At 36.0% G+C, this 15,097-nt stretch overlaps 1 protein-coding gene across 1 annotated transcript in view; it reads right to left on the bottom strand.

Annotated features, from left to right (window-relative positions):
• The window catches only part of LOC107586400 (SH2 domain-containing adapter protein D-like), a 29,026-nt gene extending 18,732 nt beyond the window's left edge, over positions 1 to 10,294 (bottom strand). Inside the window, exons 1-5 of the mRNA XM_016273744.1 lie at positions 10,091 to 10,294; positions 9,429 to 9,481; positions 8,863 to 9,294; positions 6,316 to 6,466; positions 37 to 249 (exon numbers count right to left, since the gene is read on the bottom strand). Of these exons, the coding sequence (XP_016129230.1) occupies positions 37 to 249; positions 6,316 to 6,466; positions 8,863 to 9,201 (703 nt within the window). The 5' untranslated portion in view covers positions 9,202 to 9,294; positions 9,429 to 9,481; positions 10,091 to 10,294. The remainder of the gene's footprint in view (positions 1 to 36; positions 250 to 6,315; positions 6,467 to 8,862; positions 9,295 to 9,428; positions 9,482 to 10,090) is intronic.
• Positions 10,295 to 15,097: the final 4,803 nt, after the last annotated feature.

Genomic DNA, 15,097 nt, shown 5'->3' with positions numbered 1-15,097 from the left:
CAAACCCAAGCAAGTTAAAGTGGCTAGTCTGTTTACCTGCAAAAGCCTTGGAGATGTGTTCCTTCTTCCACTCCCACGGTTGGTCGTATTCATCTGCGGGCCTCTCGTCGTCCTGCGGCAGCCTGCTCTCCCTCCCCTCCTCGGGCAGATCCGGCTGCCCTGGGACGCGCTCCTCATATGGGGTGTCATAGAGCTGGACCTCCCCTCTCCCCCAACCTCCTGCTCCACCACCAGCTCTCCTCTGCAGCTCTGCAACACCAAATAAACCAGTTATAAACTTTGTTCAACCCTAATCTGGCTCTGTTCTACAAATTTCCACTTAAGAAAAGCTGGTACTGACCCCTTAAAGGAATAGTTCACCCGAAAATGAAACTTTACTCATCCTCAGGCCGACCAAGATGTAGATGATGTTTCTTCATCAGGTTTGGAGAAATTTAGCATTACATCACTTGCTCAGCAATGGATCCTCTGCAGTGAATGGGTGCCGTCAGAATGAGAGTCCAAACAGATGATAAAAACATCACAATAATCCACACCACTCCAGTCCATCAATTAATGTCTTGTGAAGCGAAAAGCTGCGTGTTTGTAACAAACAAATCCATCACCTTGCTTGATCTGTGCATATTTCTCTCCTGATTCAGACAAGATAACTTTTACACTGGAGAAAGCAATAATATGGATAAATGACTCATATTTTAGCTGAAAGCAACAGTTTAAAGTTAAAAACAAAATCTTGATGGACCCGTTTATTACAAACACGCAGCGTTTCGCTTCACAAGACGTTAATTGATGGACTGGAGTGGTGTGGATTATTGTGATGTTTTTATCATCTGTTTGGACTCTCATTCTGACGGCACCCATTCACTGCAGAGGATTCATTGGTGAACAAGTAATGTAATGCTAAATTTCTCTAAATATTGAGTGTGAGTACATTTTCAGCAAATTATCAATTTTGGGCAGTTCGTGATCAGAATAAGTTGCAAAGTGTACCAGATTTGTGTTGATAGTCCAACGTCTGGCCTTGTAAGATTATTGACATAACATTGGGTTTAAAAGCGGATTCAGGCATCTTCTAGAATTTTCACAGTGGCATGTGTTCATTAAAACGGTGCGAGACAGGCCGCGCTGTTAAATCAAGACACAACAATAAATCGATATGTTCTCTGGGCTCCACAGCTGGGCTCCCTCGCCTGGGCCACATTAATTATGAAAATGTCTGGTGAAGAGTGGAGGAGAATGAATCTAAAGGAGAGACAAATTGTGTTTGCACAGCTTGCCGATTTCATACGGGAGGGCTTAACAAAAAGAGAAAGAGATGCATGTGTGCGCATAGATCGAGTCAAACTCAAGGACTGGGGTCTCTCATCTCTCCTGATGTGCATTTTCATTTCCATTATCATCTCTCTCAAACAACAAGCGTTAAACAACAGGATGTCTGAATGACCTTCAAGTGCTTTTCAGCAAAAATAATAGTTGGTTAAAAGCCTATATGAAAAGAACTGCAACTACAAAATGTTTTGAGGAATATTATGCTTTCATTTTAGCTCAAGTTAGCTTGCTAAACTGTTGTCTTGAATCGGTAGATGAATGTGAACTAGCAAGACACCAGTATTACAATTCTGGCCTACACAGATAAACCCATAACCATTTAACCAAATTCTAGAATATTTTGCTTAAATAAATTTTAAATAAAACACTAATAACTAAAATCAATCGTTTTAAATACTACAAGTGAATTAGGGCATCAGGGTTATTGTTGTTAACTAAAACTAAATTAATTTAAAAACAATTTCTGTAATAAAAAAAAACCTAAATGAAAATGAGAAATTTTGCCAGGGCAACTAGTTGAATTAAAATAAGTACTAGAATAACTAAAACTTAACTATATAGACAAAAAAAACTAATAAAATAAAAACAACAAAATTACTAAAACTTTTAAGTTCAAATATCTAATTCAAAATATTAAAGGTCCCATATCGTCAAAACTGAAATTTCCTGGCTTTTTTCACGACTACTGAGGTCTAGGGGCTATTTAACTACCATATAAGTATCAAAACAGTCAGTCCACAGTAAAATGCACACAGCCTGCTTAAATTGAGCTATTTTTCACGAACCGTTGTGACTTCCGTAAAAAGTTGACGTCAGAACTACACAGTCACTGCCTTCAGTCACCACCCCAAACACCGCTCACCGTCCCACTCTCCTTTTGCCAAACCCCCAGACAACATCGCGTCCATGCTTTTGCTGCGCAAGGACAACACGGAAACATGTCAAAAAGGTTAACTTTAACCACGAAACCAGATCGGCCGACCTGTAACGTTACACTCTCACTCAAAGGATGGACGATCTGACAGGATTGTTACTATGAGGTGGATCACATCTAACCTGTATAGTAAAGACAAACTCACCATGTCTATCTAGTCATGATAATGTGTATTGAACATGATATATCAATTTCAGCAGGAAACTATTTTTACAGCTACACTATTGTTCCAGCCACAATTAATCACAACAATGTATATACAATTACAAATGATAATATATAAATCGTCAGTTTGTTGTTTTATACACATGCACACAGACATTATTTCATACACGACATAGTCGTGAGATGCAAGAAACATAGACATATGGCAAGAAATCTGTAGACACGCCCATAACAACAAAAGACAATACTTTATTGAACCTTTTCTGATAAGTATGCGTGCTGCAAACGTGAGCATTTTTGACTATCCTTTCTGTCCAGTCTGCTCGTTTTATCGCGTTTAACCACAGCTGTCATCGGTTTTTTGTCTGGCAGTGGTAGCAGATATGCGATCAAATTTCTAATTTGAGGCTGTATTACGTCGATTCTGGCACCCAACATCACAAGATGACATTTTAAACTCCTTATGTAGCCGAACCTGCGCTGGTTTGAATGGGCCGCCTCCCGTTTCCCCTTTGTTTTGCTACCTCCAGCTAGTGCTGTGACGTCGCTGACCCTAGTTACCTGTAGTTGGCCTGGCCGTGCGTCACTCAGAAAACAACAGGCCAATCAGAAGAGAGGCTCATGAATATTAATTAGACAGACCAAACTCAACCTGTTCTCAGAAAGAGCTCCTGAGAAAGGAGCTGTAAAAATATATTGAGATGGTTTTTGGTACTTATACCGCAAATATATATTCTTAAGGACATCAAAGCCTAAAATAAAACTCCAGAAAGGTGTACAATATGGGACTTTTAACAAAAATATATATATTAAAAAGTATATAATGATAAAAAAATAACATTGTTCGGCTTCTCAGCACTATGAACAGCATGAAAAACGGAAAAGTTTACATTTAACTTGTTATAAATTTTTTTTTTAAAGATATTGACTGTTAGAATATTAAGTGTTAGAAAATAGCAAAGGAAATCTAAACATTAAACTGAGATGTTCATGTTATTTTAGTATTATTTACTTGTAACTTGGTTTATTTCAGTTAGGGAAACAAGGGAACATTTCTAATGTTCATTTAAGCTATTTAATTTAAGTTTTGAATAAGTTTATTGAATATTTACATTATTTTATTTCGACATAATATGCAAAAGCTTTACTTAACTATAACAACACTGGCATGCACAATTAAATATCTACTATTATTCAATACAATAAATGAAATTTTTTATATCAGCTAATAACCTATATGGTACCGATATATTGTGCAAACACCGTATTTAATAGACACTTTAGGTAATAAAGGACACAAATGTTGTTGATTCAAAGTTGTATAGAACTCTGAACATTCTCTTAATCTTTTCAGCACTAAATGTTCAATTACAAAGACATACATGAATTAATCACTTGAGTTTCATCCGGCGAACAGCCCAGACATAAATTATGAGAAGTGTGAAACCAAACAGACAAGACATGGGACGGACCACCTGGAAAGGAGCACTGGCATGTACATGTGTTTCAGTGAGAAAGAAAGCAAGCAGGACAGAGAAGAAACCAGGCAGGCGTACCGTAACAAGAGAAAGACAAACTTTAACCTTCACACATCCTGCTTCTATTGGGCTCCTTAGCCGTCTCCATAGCGACAAAGAGGAGGCCCTGAGGGACAGACCCTGAGGTGGATGGAGAGAGAGAGCTATGGGAGCATGTGTTGATGTTAAGCGTTTGTGACGTGTGAGAGAGGGGCTGTTAGATTCCCCCGTACCTGAGAATTGATGGAGAATGAGAGAAGAGATTAACCTGTAGAGATGGATTGAAAATTAAATGAGGCTGCCTTGAAGGCAAGACCGATCTGAGGAGAAATTAAGGTGGATGCTGGGGTCCTACAGAGAGAAAATGGAACACAATTCCCTGAAAATATCTAAGGAACATCACATTTCAGCTCCGTTCCAAAACCTAGCAAAGTTTGTCTACGGTCTATATAGACAGCTACCTTCTAAGTGTCCGTTCACATAGAACATGTTTTTTATATTGCACTGCGCTGCTTTCTCATTGTTTTCCATGTAAACATGCACTAGACGAACATGTTTGACCATTTCGCTCACAACTTTTGCAGCATCTTGCAAATGACATCCTAATAATGTGACACTCAAGGTAAAAATAGTTAAACTTTTAAAAAAACGTCTCGTTTAACTCAAATGGAACATCACAAGCAATTGATTTGCAGTAGCTAAATAGCACTTCTCACATGAATTAGATGGGAGCCATGTTAGCACATTGCTAAGCTAATGCTAGTCATGATACTCTAAGAATTAAAGAAAATACAACCCCAAACAAATCAGGTACAACAGTCAAGTTTTAATTATGTTGAACTATTTAATTAATACTTTGAATGCGAATTAAATCGTGTCCAGAAGAGTTAGCATTAGCAGTTTTGAGCCACTGGTTGACTGAGGAAATTATGCAATTGTTTTCGTGAGTAAAATAAGGTTGTGTTTTGTTCTACAACATAAATTAGTCATTGACGTCATACCTCCAACGTCAATTTGGAAGAAGTTGTGTGCTTCAAAAAGCAACTTGCTAACAAGTCATTAAATGAGGACTACCTACGATAAAGATCTGAGTTTACATATTTAAATCATGCAACCATGTTAGCAACTTGCATTTTTAAGTAACTTTTTTTAAATTGACATTTTGCAATGCCGGTTAAAAGCCTATATGAAATTAACCACAACTACAAAATTCTACAATATATTACGACATATTCCTTAAAAATATTTTTTTATTAATTATGCTTCCATTTTAGCTAATGTTAGCTTGCTAAACTGTTGTCTTGATTCAGCAGAATGTAAACTAGGAAGGCACGGTATTAATATTCTGGCCGATACTGATAAACAGAGTTATTTAACAATACATGACAATATTAAAAATCTATACTATTTTGTATAGTATCTGGGAGTGTATCCGGGTATAGTATCCGGGGTGTGTGTGTGTGTGTGTGTTCACTACTCACTGCTGTGTGTGTGCACTTGGATGGAATAAATGCAGAGCACAAGAAATTAGTATGGGACTGTTGGGACACAATACTTGGCCATGCGTCACGTCACGTCAATTAAAACACTAAAAACTAAAATGATATTTATTTTGATATTTGCTAAAGATTACTGTTAACAGTCCTATTCAATTATTAGTGCTTTTAAAGTTTGACTTTAAGTGAGCGTTAGATGACAGTAATGGAAATTTAAGATGTAAAAATAGAAGAAATCAGCATCACAATTAAAATTTACATTTGAGGTATATATTGTATGTCATTTATGTTGTATAATAAAACAAAATGTTAAAGCCTACTCAGCTTATGCTAACTACAGACCCCATTTTCTCATAAAATCAAAAAGCACTATTCTAAAAACCCATAGGAAATTCCTGAGGGAACCCATAGTGAATTAGCCTTCCTGGCCAACAAACTGGCATCATGACTAAACAACTCCACACAAATTTGTTATGATCGTCATTTCTTTGGACTCCGCCAGTATAACCAATGCATTGTGGGCTTAGAAAGCAGTAAAATGTTGGTGGCTACTTTTTGGAATGTTCTGTGTGTACCGATGAAGTATTAAAATGCTGTCTACGTCTTGAAGCAGATAAAATCTCTCAAATCAGTAAGTGGCAAAAGTCAATGGGAATAAAACAATGGAACAAATTGCATGAACACAGAACTGTAATCTGTGAGACTCCAGCAGAGAATCAGCAGTGAGTCACTGTCTGACAGCACTGGATGACTGGGGACTTGCTGAGAAAGACACACTCATAATTCATTCTCTCCATACGACTCAAATGGCAAACCAGACTCCCCTGGGCCATGGGAACACACACCAAAAGAAATAGGACGAAATCTGACTGACCAGTTATCACTTTCTGGGCCTCGTAGGGCTCCATATAGCCGTTGTTTTCAGGAGTGATTTGGCTTTGGGTGGTTTCGGGACGGGGGTCCAAACGAGCATCGAATGGGTCGGAGTAGTCGGTATCTCCCATAACTGGAGCTGAAGGGACCACCTGAAACAAGATCAAAGTCATGTGATGATCTTCACCCAGGAGAAGGAACATACGATATCCCTTTTATTCAGTGCAACAAATTGAAGAATATCTCAGTTTGCTGAGGGATGAATGAAAGGGAAATCGTTTTTTTAATTCTGAGGCAAAAAAACACTTCATTTTCAGTCAAACAGACAGCATCTCTCTTTTTTTTTTTACACTGCTCTTTTAGCACCAACAATAGTCATAATTTGGTGTTGTATGGACATTTTTTTCCATACAAGTTCTAACCAGGTGTGCGATAAAGTGACAAGCAGCATGTAAATCAGTTTTTTTTCCTAACTGACTGCAATAAGCAGCAAATGAAAGTTGTTAACTACTGACTAATTGTTCTTATGTAAATATATTTGGTCATGTGCTCATGGTTGTGACATTATGATTTCTGAACGACATGTTTTTGCTATTTACCCTCTTCTTCTAGGGCTGTACTTTTAATCTAAACAAATCCAAAAATCGCAATTTGGCTGTGCAATTATCCCATCGCGAAGGCTTTGTAAAATCTGTGATTCAGTTAAATATTAGTGCTGCCATAACTGATTAACTGCAATTAATCGCATCCAAAATAAAAGTTTATTTACATAATATATGCGTGTAGTGTGTATATTTATATATAATAAATACACACACATACATGTAAATATTTAAGAAACACGTAATATATATTTATATATAATATAAATCATTCACAAACAGGATTATATGTTTTGGTCGTCCCAAACGTCTTCCATTTACGGATTATGGAGGCCACTGTGCTCTTAGGAACCTTAAGTGTAGCAGAAATTTTTTTTAACCTTGGCCAGATCTGTGCCTTGCCACAATTCTGTCTCTGAGCTCTTCAGGCAGTTCCTTTGACCTCATGATTCTCATTTGCTCTGACATGCACTGTGAGCTGTAAGGTCTTATATAGACAGGTGTGTGGCTTTCCTAATCAAGTCCAATCAGTATAATCAAACACTGAATCAGACTCAAATGAAGGTGTAGAACCATCTCAAGGATGATCAGAAGAAATGGACAGCACCTGAGTTAAATATATGAGTGTCACGGCAAAGGGTCTGAATACTTAGGACCATGTGATATTTCAGTTTTTCTTTTTTAATAAATCTGCAAAAATGTCAACAATTCTGTGTTTTTCTGTCAATATGGGGTGTTGTGTGTACATTAATGAGGAAAAATATAACAAAGAGTGAAAAATTTAAGGGGGTCTGAATACTTTCCGTACCCACTGTATGTTCCGTACCCACTGTATGTACATATAAATACACACGGTACACACACAAACTTTTATTTTGGATGCGATTAATCGATTTGACAGCCCTAATAAATATATGAGCTGCATGTTTCAGAGCGAACCTTGGCACAGTCTTCTTTTGATGGTTTAACATAAAAAATTTTTGGGAAGGTTACTTTGGAAATGTAACAAGCTACAGATTACAAGATTACAATTTAAAATGTAATAAGTATTGTAACTATTACAATTACTTTATTAAAGTAATGTAACTGATTACATTTGATTACCTTTCTAAATTTCCAACTGTTAATCATTTTCAAACCAGGCAGGGTTATCCTTACAGTAGAACTCAACACTGATTACTGTCAGATTTACTAAATCATTCATCGCTTGAATTAAGATTATAATAATTTAATTTTAAAGCACAGCCACCACAAAATCAGACTTTAGCACCTCTTTTTACTTTGAGATCGTTCTGAGTTATAATACAGATCTAAAATAATTTCAAGAAATAGTTTAATAGCTATGATACTGTTTTTGAAATCAAATCTTTGCATATAGCTATGACAGGAAACGCTGGCATCTAACAATGACTTGGAAAAAAACAGTTACTGAAACTCCTGAAACATTGGTGTCTCATATTTTAGAGCATTCAATGCACTTTGGAAAAGATATCAATTTAATATGTATGTGTGTGAAAATATTCAGATGTAACCTCTTTTGTAATCATTAACATTTTCAAACTCATTTAATTACATATTTTTTCTCAGTAACTGTAACAGATTAGTTACATTTATTTTGTAATTAAATTGCGTAACGCCGTTACATGTAACTAGTTACTCCCCAACACTGCACAGTGCACACAAACACATAGCCCCGCCTCCAGACTTGGTTGTGCACATTGTTGTGTTGGGATGGTCAGTTGGTTTTACATTAAAAAAAATTTTAAATGGACACTTTCAATTTGAACATTTTACACAATATTTATGCAAAATTCCCTCAATTATTTGAAAACAGGAAAATTTACAATTTACTTTTTACGTTACGTGTTACTCGTAGACTTACGTTAATCGTCCAACGCAGATAAACATAGGCTTTCTACTAAAGTACTGTCATTTAAATAACTCACCGGATCTGTTGGTTCCTCTAAAGACACAGAGCTTAGAAGAATCTTGCTCCGTCCCAGGTCTTGCGAGTCCACCTTTATAAGGCGATGTTTTGGCGAAACAACCTTGATATCCAGACTTGAGGATTTCAGAGGAGAGCCGAAACCCATGTGGGACGTTTCAGTCGACCCATTGTCATTTCTAGCCCTGTTCTCAAAGTCTTCATATGGATCTTCAAAGTCAAGGTTCTTCTGTGCACGATACGCCTTCAATATCTCACTCTCGCTGTAGTCTGGTTTTGGCGGTTGCGGGGGAACTCGTTTGCTCCCGAAACTTAAATAGTCCTTTAACCACTTTGCCATTCTATTCTGTTTGTGAATATCCAACAGTGAAGGACACAAAGACTCCAATGGTCCTCAAAGTGTCCAACGGTGACCTATAACGAGGTCAGGGATCTAGAATATGGATGAGATTAGATGTTTATCCACAAGCTAAGCAGAATACCTTGGGAATAATGCACTGAATTCATGTTTCAGTTCAAAGGCACGAATGTGGTCCTCAAACAAGGTCGATCCCTGGATATACCGACCTGGATTTAGAGGTGGTCCATGGACCGCAATGATCTTGATGTTCTCAACACCTCTGCAACAGCAGAAATGAACATTCAGGTATAAGATAAATGCATGTGACGGAAAGAAAAATAATTTCTTCAGCTAATAATATACACATTGTTAAATCTGAGAAGTATTTTTCAAATATACATATATGAACAGTCTTCTGATGAATATGATGTCCTACCACAGACCTGTCAGAAAGTGATTAGAGATCAACTGCTAGATAGATAGATAGATAGATAGATAGATAGATAAGCTTTTTGCTTTGGTAGATAGTAAAACTGCTTGGAAGACCAGCAGCTGCAACAAGCTGTTTAAGAACAAAAGCAAACAAACTAGAGGATTCGCACGTGCTTCTGATACGCACAAAAAAAACATTTCAATTCGACTATAAGAAGAAATTATTTCACAAAACCTGAACATTAACATTCAATTTCGATTAAGAACAACTGAGAACGAGCAACTCTATGAGATAACACCTGAGAACTTCTCTGGTAAACTAAGCGTGAACAGTCGCACTTTCAGTCAACGTTAAACATTTCACAGCTGACATGATGAACACTTCATCTAAAATATCACTGTAGATGATTTGAGATGAAATGAAAAGCTGATGATGAGACCAAGTTGTGATACTCACGTGTTTGAATTCAGCATTAAATGATCGTGGTACGAATGTTACAGTGTCGCACGAGGACAACAGCACACGCGCCGATAATCTGATGAAGAACGCGCTCGCCGCTGGAGAACAGACGAGAAGAACATGAAGCTCGTCTGAACGCGTCTGGATGTAAGTGAGCGAGAGAGACTCGAGAGACACAGGCTGATGAGCGAGAGAGCTGTAGCGTTTAAAGGGGAGGTCCTCACATCCAGCGGTACTGTATTTTCGCTTTAGCCGATCATTATTAGAAGCTGTATGGCACAGATTTGAAAACATGTATGCTTATTGTAGGTGTATTATGTTGGCATAGTTTAAGATTGATTACTGTTAACATCATTAAATAAATAAACAAATAAAAATATAATTTTTTCCACTCCAGTGAATATTTCTCAGAGTTGGTTCATTTTTGAAACTCAGTTTGTTTGGTCTTTACTACAGAAAAAAACACACACACACACACACAGATGGTCACACTAATGGGGTAAGTTGTCAAAGTGGCTATTAAACAGGCTCTTATAGCATAATTTAATGACATTTTATGAAAATAAACTAAATTAACTGGACTTCTTACTCAAAACCTTTTTACTGAGATATAGTCTTTATGACAACTCTGTGTGACAGCTAGCCTCTGCCTGCCATAATGCTGCAAGCCTGCAACTATTGTCATAATCTATTAATTTATTTGTTTGATTATGTAACTAGACAACTAAAAAGACAAATTGAAACAAACAGAACTTTAAGAATGCTTTTATTCCACATTTTGTCTCTTCAAACACTATAATCCACAAATGTAAATGTACACAATAAAATGATTACATTTGATCCCAATCAGTGAGGATGGATAGAACGATGGATGGACAGACAGACAGACAGATAGAGATAGATAGACAGACAGACAGACAGATAGACAGATAGACAGATAGAGATAGATAGATAGATAGACAGACAGACAGACAGACAGATAGAGATAGATAGATAGATAGATGATAGATAGATAGATAGACAGATAGATAGATAGATAGATAGATAGATAGATAGATAGATAGATAGATAGATGGACAGACAGATAGATAAAGACAGGCAGATAGACGGACAGATGGACAGACATTAGATAGTTAGATAGATAGACAGACAGACAGACAGACAGACAGACAGACAGACAGACAGATAGACAGATAGATAGATAGATAGATAGATAGATAGATAGATAGATGGACAGACAGATAGATAAAGACAGGCAGATAGACGGACAGATGGACAGACATTAGATAGTTAGATAGATAGACAGACAGACAGACAGACAGATAGATAAACAGACAGACAGACAGATCGATAGATAGATAGATAGATAGATAGATAGATGGACAGACAGATAGATAAAGACAGGCAGATAGACGGACAGATGGACAGACATTAGATAGTTAGATAGATAGACAGACAGACAGACAGACAGATAGATAAACAGACAGACAGACAGATCGATAGATAGATAGATAGATAGATAGATAGATGGACAGACAGATAGATAAAGACAGGCAGATAGACGGACAGATGGACAGACATTAGATAGTTAGATAGATAGACAGACAGACAGACAGACAGATAGATAAACAGACAGACAGACAGATCGATAGATAGATAGATAAATAGATAGATAGATAGATAGATTCTGATTAATTAAGTGAAAGCAGCTCCTCAAACAGTTTTCACACCTGTGATCCGCTTTGACAGTCTCACATGAATCAGACAGACTCACCAAAGTGTTAATGATGTGAAGGTGAAGGTGTGTGTAAGTGTTTTGCACACCAAAATCCTCCTCAGTTACACATATGGAGACTGAACGCGGAGGGAGAAAGTCATAAAACTGAGGCCCAGGGCTAATCGTTTACAACACACAACAAATAACAGACGCACATCTGTGCCGCTAGCTTGAGGTTGCCGTCCTCTCATACAGATGTCTTAATGTTCCTCAATGCTAATTGAATTCAAAGAAGAAGCAGATGACATTGAATCAGACAGACTCACCAAAGTGTTAATGATGTGAAGGTGAAGGTGTGTGTAAGTGTTTTGCACACCAAAATCCTCCTCAGTTACACATATGGAGACTGAACGCGGAGGGAGAAAGTCATAAAACTGAGGCCCAGGGCTAATCGTTTACAACACACAACAAATAACAGACGCACATCTGTGCCGCTAGCTTGAGGTTGCCGTCCTCTCATACAGATGTCTTAATGTTCCTCAGATGCTAATTGAATTCAAAGAAGAAGCAGATGACATTGTCAGCATATATATATTTTTTCCCATGCTGTTAAAACGTGAAGCTGAAAATCTCACTATATAAAGACACTGTTTATACGACAGCAATGATCTCACTCTCTCTTTCTCCCACATGGAGGGAAGGATGAGGTCATAGCAGACGCCATCCGCCACCCCCTCCATCCCCAGCCAGCGTCGACACACAGCTTCCCCTCACTTTTCTAAATTGCCCCTTTCAAACGGGGACATGTTAGAGAGAGGAAGGGCCTCCTGGGACAAAGAAAACGCCAGTACAGAGAGGGAAATTGCCCTTTTCTAAAGAGAGACAGAAGGGAATAGGAAAAAGGTTAATATATGATTTGAACATTATACACTTAAATGTGCATTTTTGTACCAGTAAATGCTCTCAAACCATTTCTATACATTCAGAATATATAATGTTTTTTTTATATTAATGCTTTAGCAGTGCAAAATGCTTTCTTAAAATATGAGGCCGCTAATCCCAATTTTAGATTTTTGAAAAGTAAATCTGGAATAAAAGTCCCTTTTTCATACACAATATGTATTACGTCTTAACGGAATATGAGAAGTATGTGATAATGAAATATTTTAAATGAATTAAATTAAATATTAAACTATACATTTATTTTAAATATATTAAATTACAAATTATATTTAAATGAATTTTAAAATGACAGATATTGCATTTTCAGGTCAGGTTTATTTATTTTATTATTATATTTATTTTTTTATTTTATTTACATTGTTGTATAAAGCTACTGTATCTATAAAACACATATTATAATATATAATGTAATATATTTGATTTTTAAACATAAAATATATTGCATATAGATTGGATTACACTGTATATGTCCTATTGAATTGCACTAGCCAATATGAACAAGCGCTTAGTATTTATCGCCCCCAAGTGGTCACTCATATGTGTTGCCACTTCTGAACACTCACTATGTATTTGTTTCTTCACAAAAATCTTACCGTACTAACATAATTATTACAGTGTGTTATATGCACTTTTATTGATTAATCAACTATATAATCGATAATACTATGGGTGAATTAAAACATAGTATAATACTCACCACCAGCTAAATAAATAATAATTTGGGCTCCAAATGAAATATGCAATGCAATATTTGTGCTCTACAGAAATGTCTGGCCGTTGATTGGCTTATATTTATTATTATTTTATATATATATCTTACATAATTCATATTAAAGTCAGCCTCTTATTTTATTATTTAACACTGTTTTATATATATATAAAAAAAGAGGCGCGTCTGGTGAAGCGCACATGACACCTGAAGTTTGAAACATGTGGTGTGCGAAACTGTCAATCAAGACGCTACTGCCCGCCCCTCGCCGCTGATTGGTCGGATTTCGTGCCCAGTCAGCCAAGTCCAACAGGCGTGTGTTCTGCACATGACATCAGGGCATCCCACCACAGGACATCCAGCAGACCTGAGGAAAGCAGAAGAACACCACCTAACATCAAACACTGAATGTAAGTCATTTTGCATTGATCTTGTTTTATTTCATGTCTTCTGTATAAAGCTTCCGTATTTCTATGACTTATAGTGTTGAGTCTTCAACAAGCACGTTCTTAGAGCAAGAATGATTATTCAAAATAAATAATTATTCAAAATAAACTAAGTTGCTATTGATTTAATGCCAGACATATTGAACGCATTAATCATAGAAACTTCTGTATTTATTCAAATTTTATAAGACTTTCAGGAGGCGTGTGTGTGTGTGTGTGTGTGTGTGAAATATTTTTAATAATAATTAATAATTTCCTAATATACATCAAATTTCCTAATATACATAAAATGTGTTTTATTCATTACAGCTCATGGTCCAGAGGGTCTGAATACTTTCCGTACCCACTGTATATATATATATATATATATATATATTACAGTATTTATTAATATTTTTGAATTACATTATTTTTTATAAATATTAAATATTATATTATAATATATAAATTATAATATAAAAATAATATATTTATATATGCATTTGTCTTTTTTATTTTTAATTTTTTTTTTCAGTTTTACTCATTTTAGAACTTCAACTTAAAATTTTCATTTAAGTTTTTTAAGTTAAAGTTTTCCATCTAATATTTATATTTTATTTTATTTCAGCATTTTTTAATTGACAATTTTTTAAAATAGATTTAGTGTTATAGATTAGAGTTAATAAGCAATAACAACACTGAATGATTTTTTTTTTTGTTGCAAAAATTGGAGACAAGTTGTCATTGTCTAATCAAATCCTGCATGATGGTTAAAATCAAGTCCTGGCCTACATTTGTTTATTGTTGAATGTTTAACTCGAAGCATGTCACATTACAGAAGTAACATGTTTTAACCAACCAGCCCAGTTCTCCTCTAAAAGAAGTTCAAAAGAGCTTTTCATCAGACAAAAATATTACTACGCCTTTGTGTGAAAAAGATGAGTCATCAATATTTACAACATGAAAAATGCATCAACATGCCTATATTTGCTAAAAGCTAGTTTTGTCAACTTTAGGAGTGCGTTAGCATATAATTTACCTCAAAGGACTTAAAACCACAATATTATATTATTATTATTATTATTATAATATACATGCATCTGTATGGCATCGCAGGAAGTGATTCAATCAGACTGACTTGGCATAAAAGTGATACAGTAGTGTGCACTAGACACTGGGAGGGGTTGCAG

Source organism: Sinocyclocheilus grahami, unplaced genomic scaffold (genome assembly GCF_001515645.1).
Source record: "Sinocyclocheilus grahami isolate Dianchi unplaced genomic scaffold, SAMN03320097.WGS_v1.1 scaffold81.1, whole genome shotgun sequence".
Classification (NCBI taxonomy): Eukaryota; Metazoa; Chordata; class Actinopteri; order Cypriniformes; family Cyprinidae; genus Sinocyclocheilus; species Sinocyclocheilus grahami.
The sequence above is the reverse complement of the archived record's forward strand: the minus strand, read 5'-3'. Positions and strand labels throughout refer to the sequence as shown.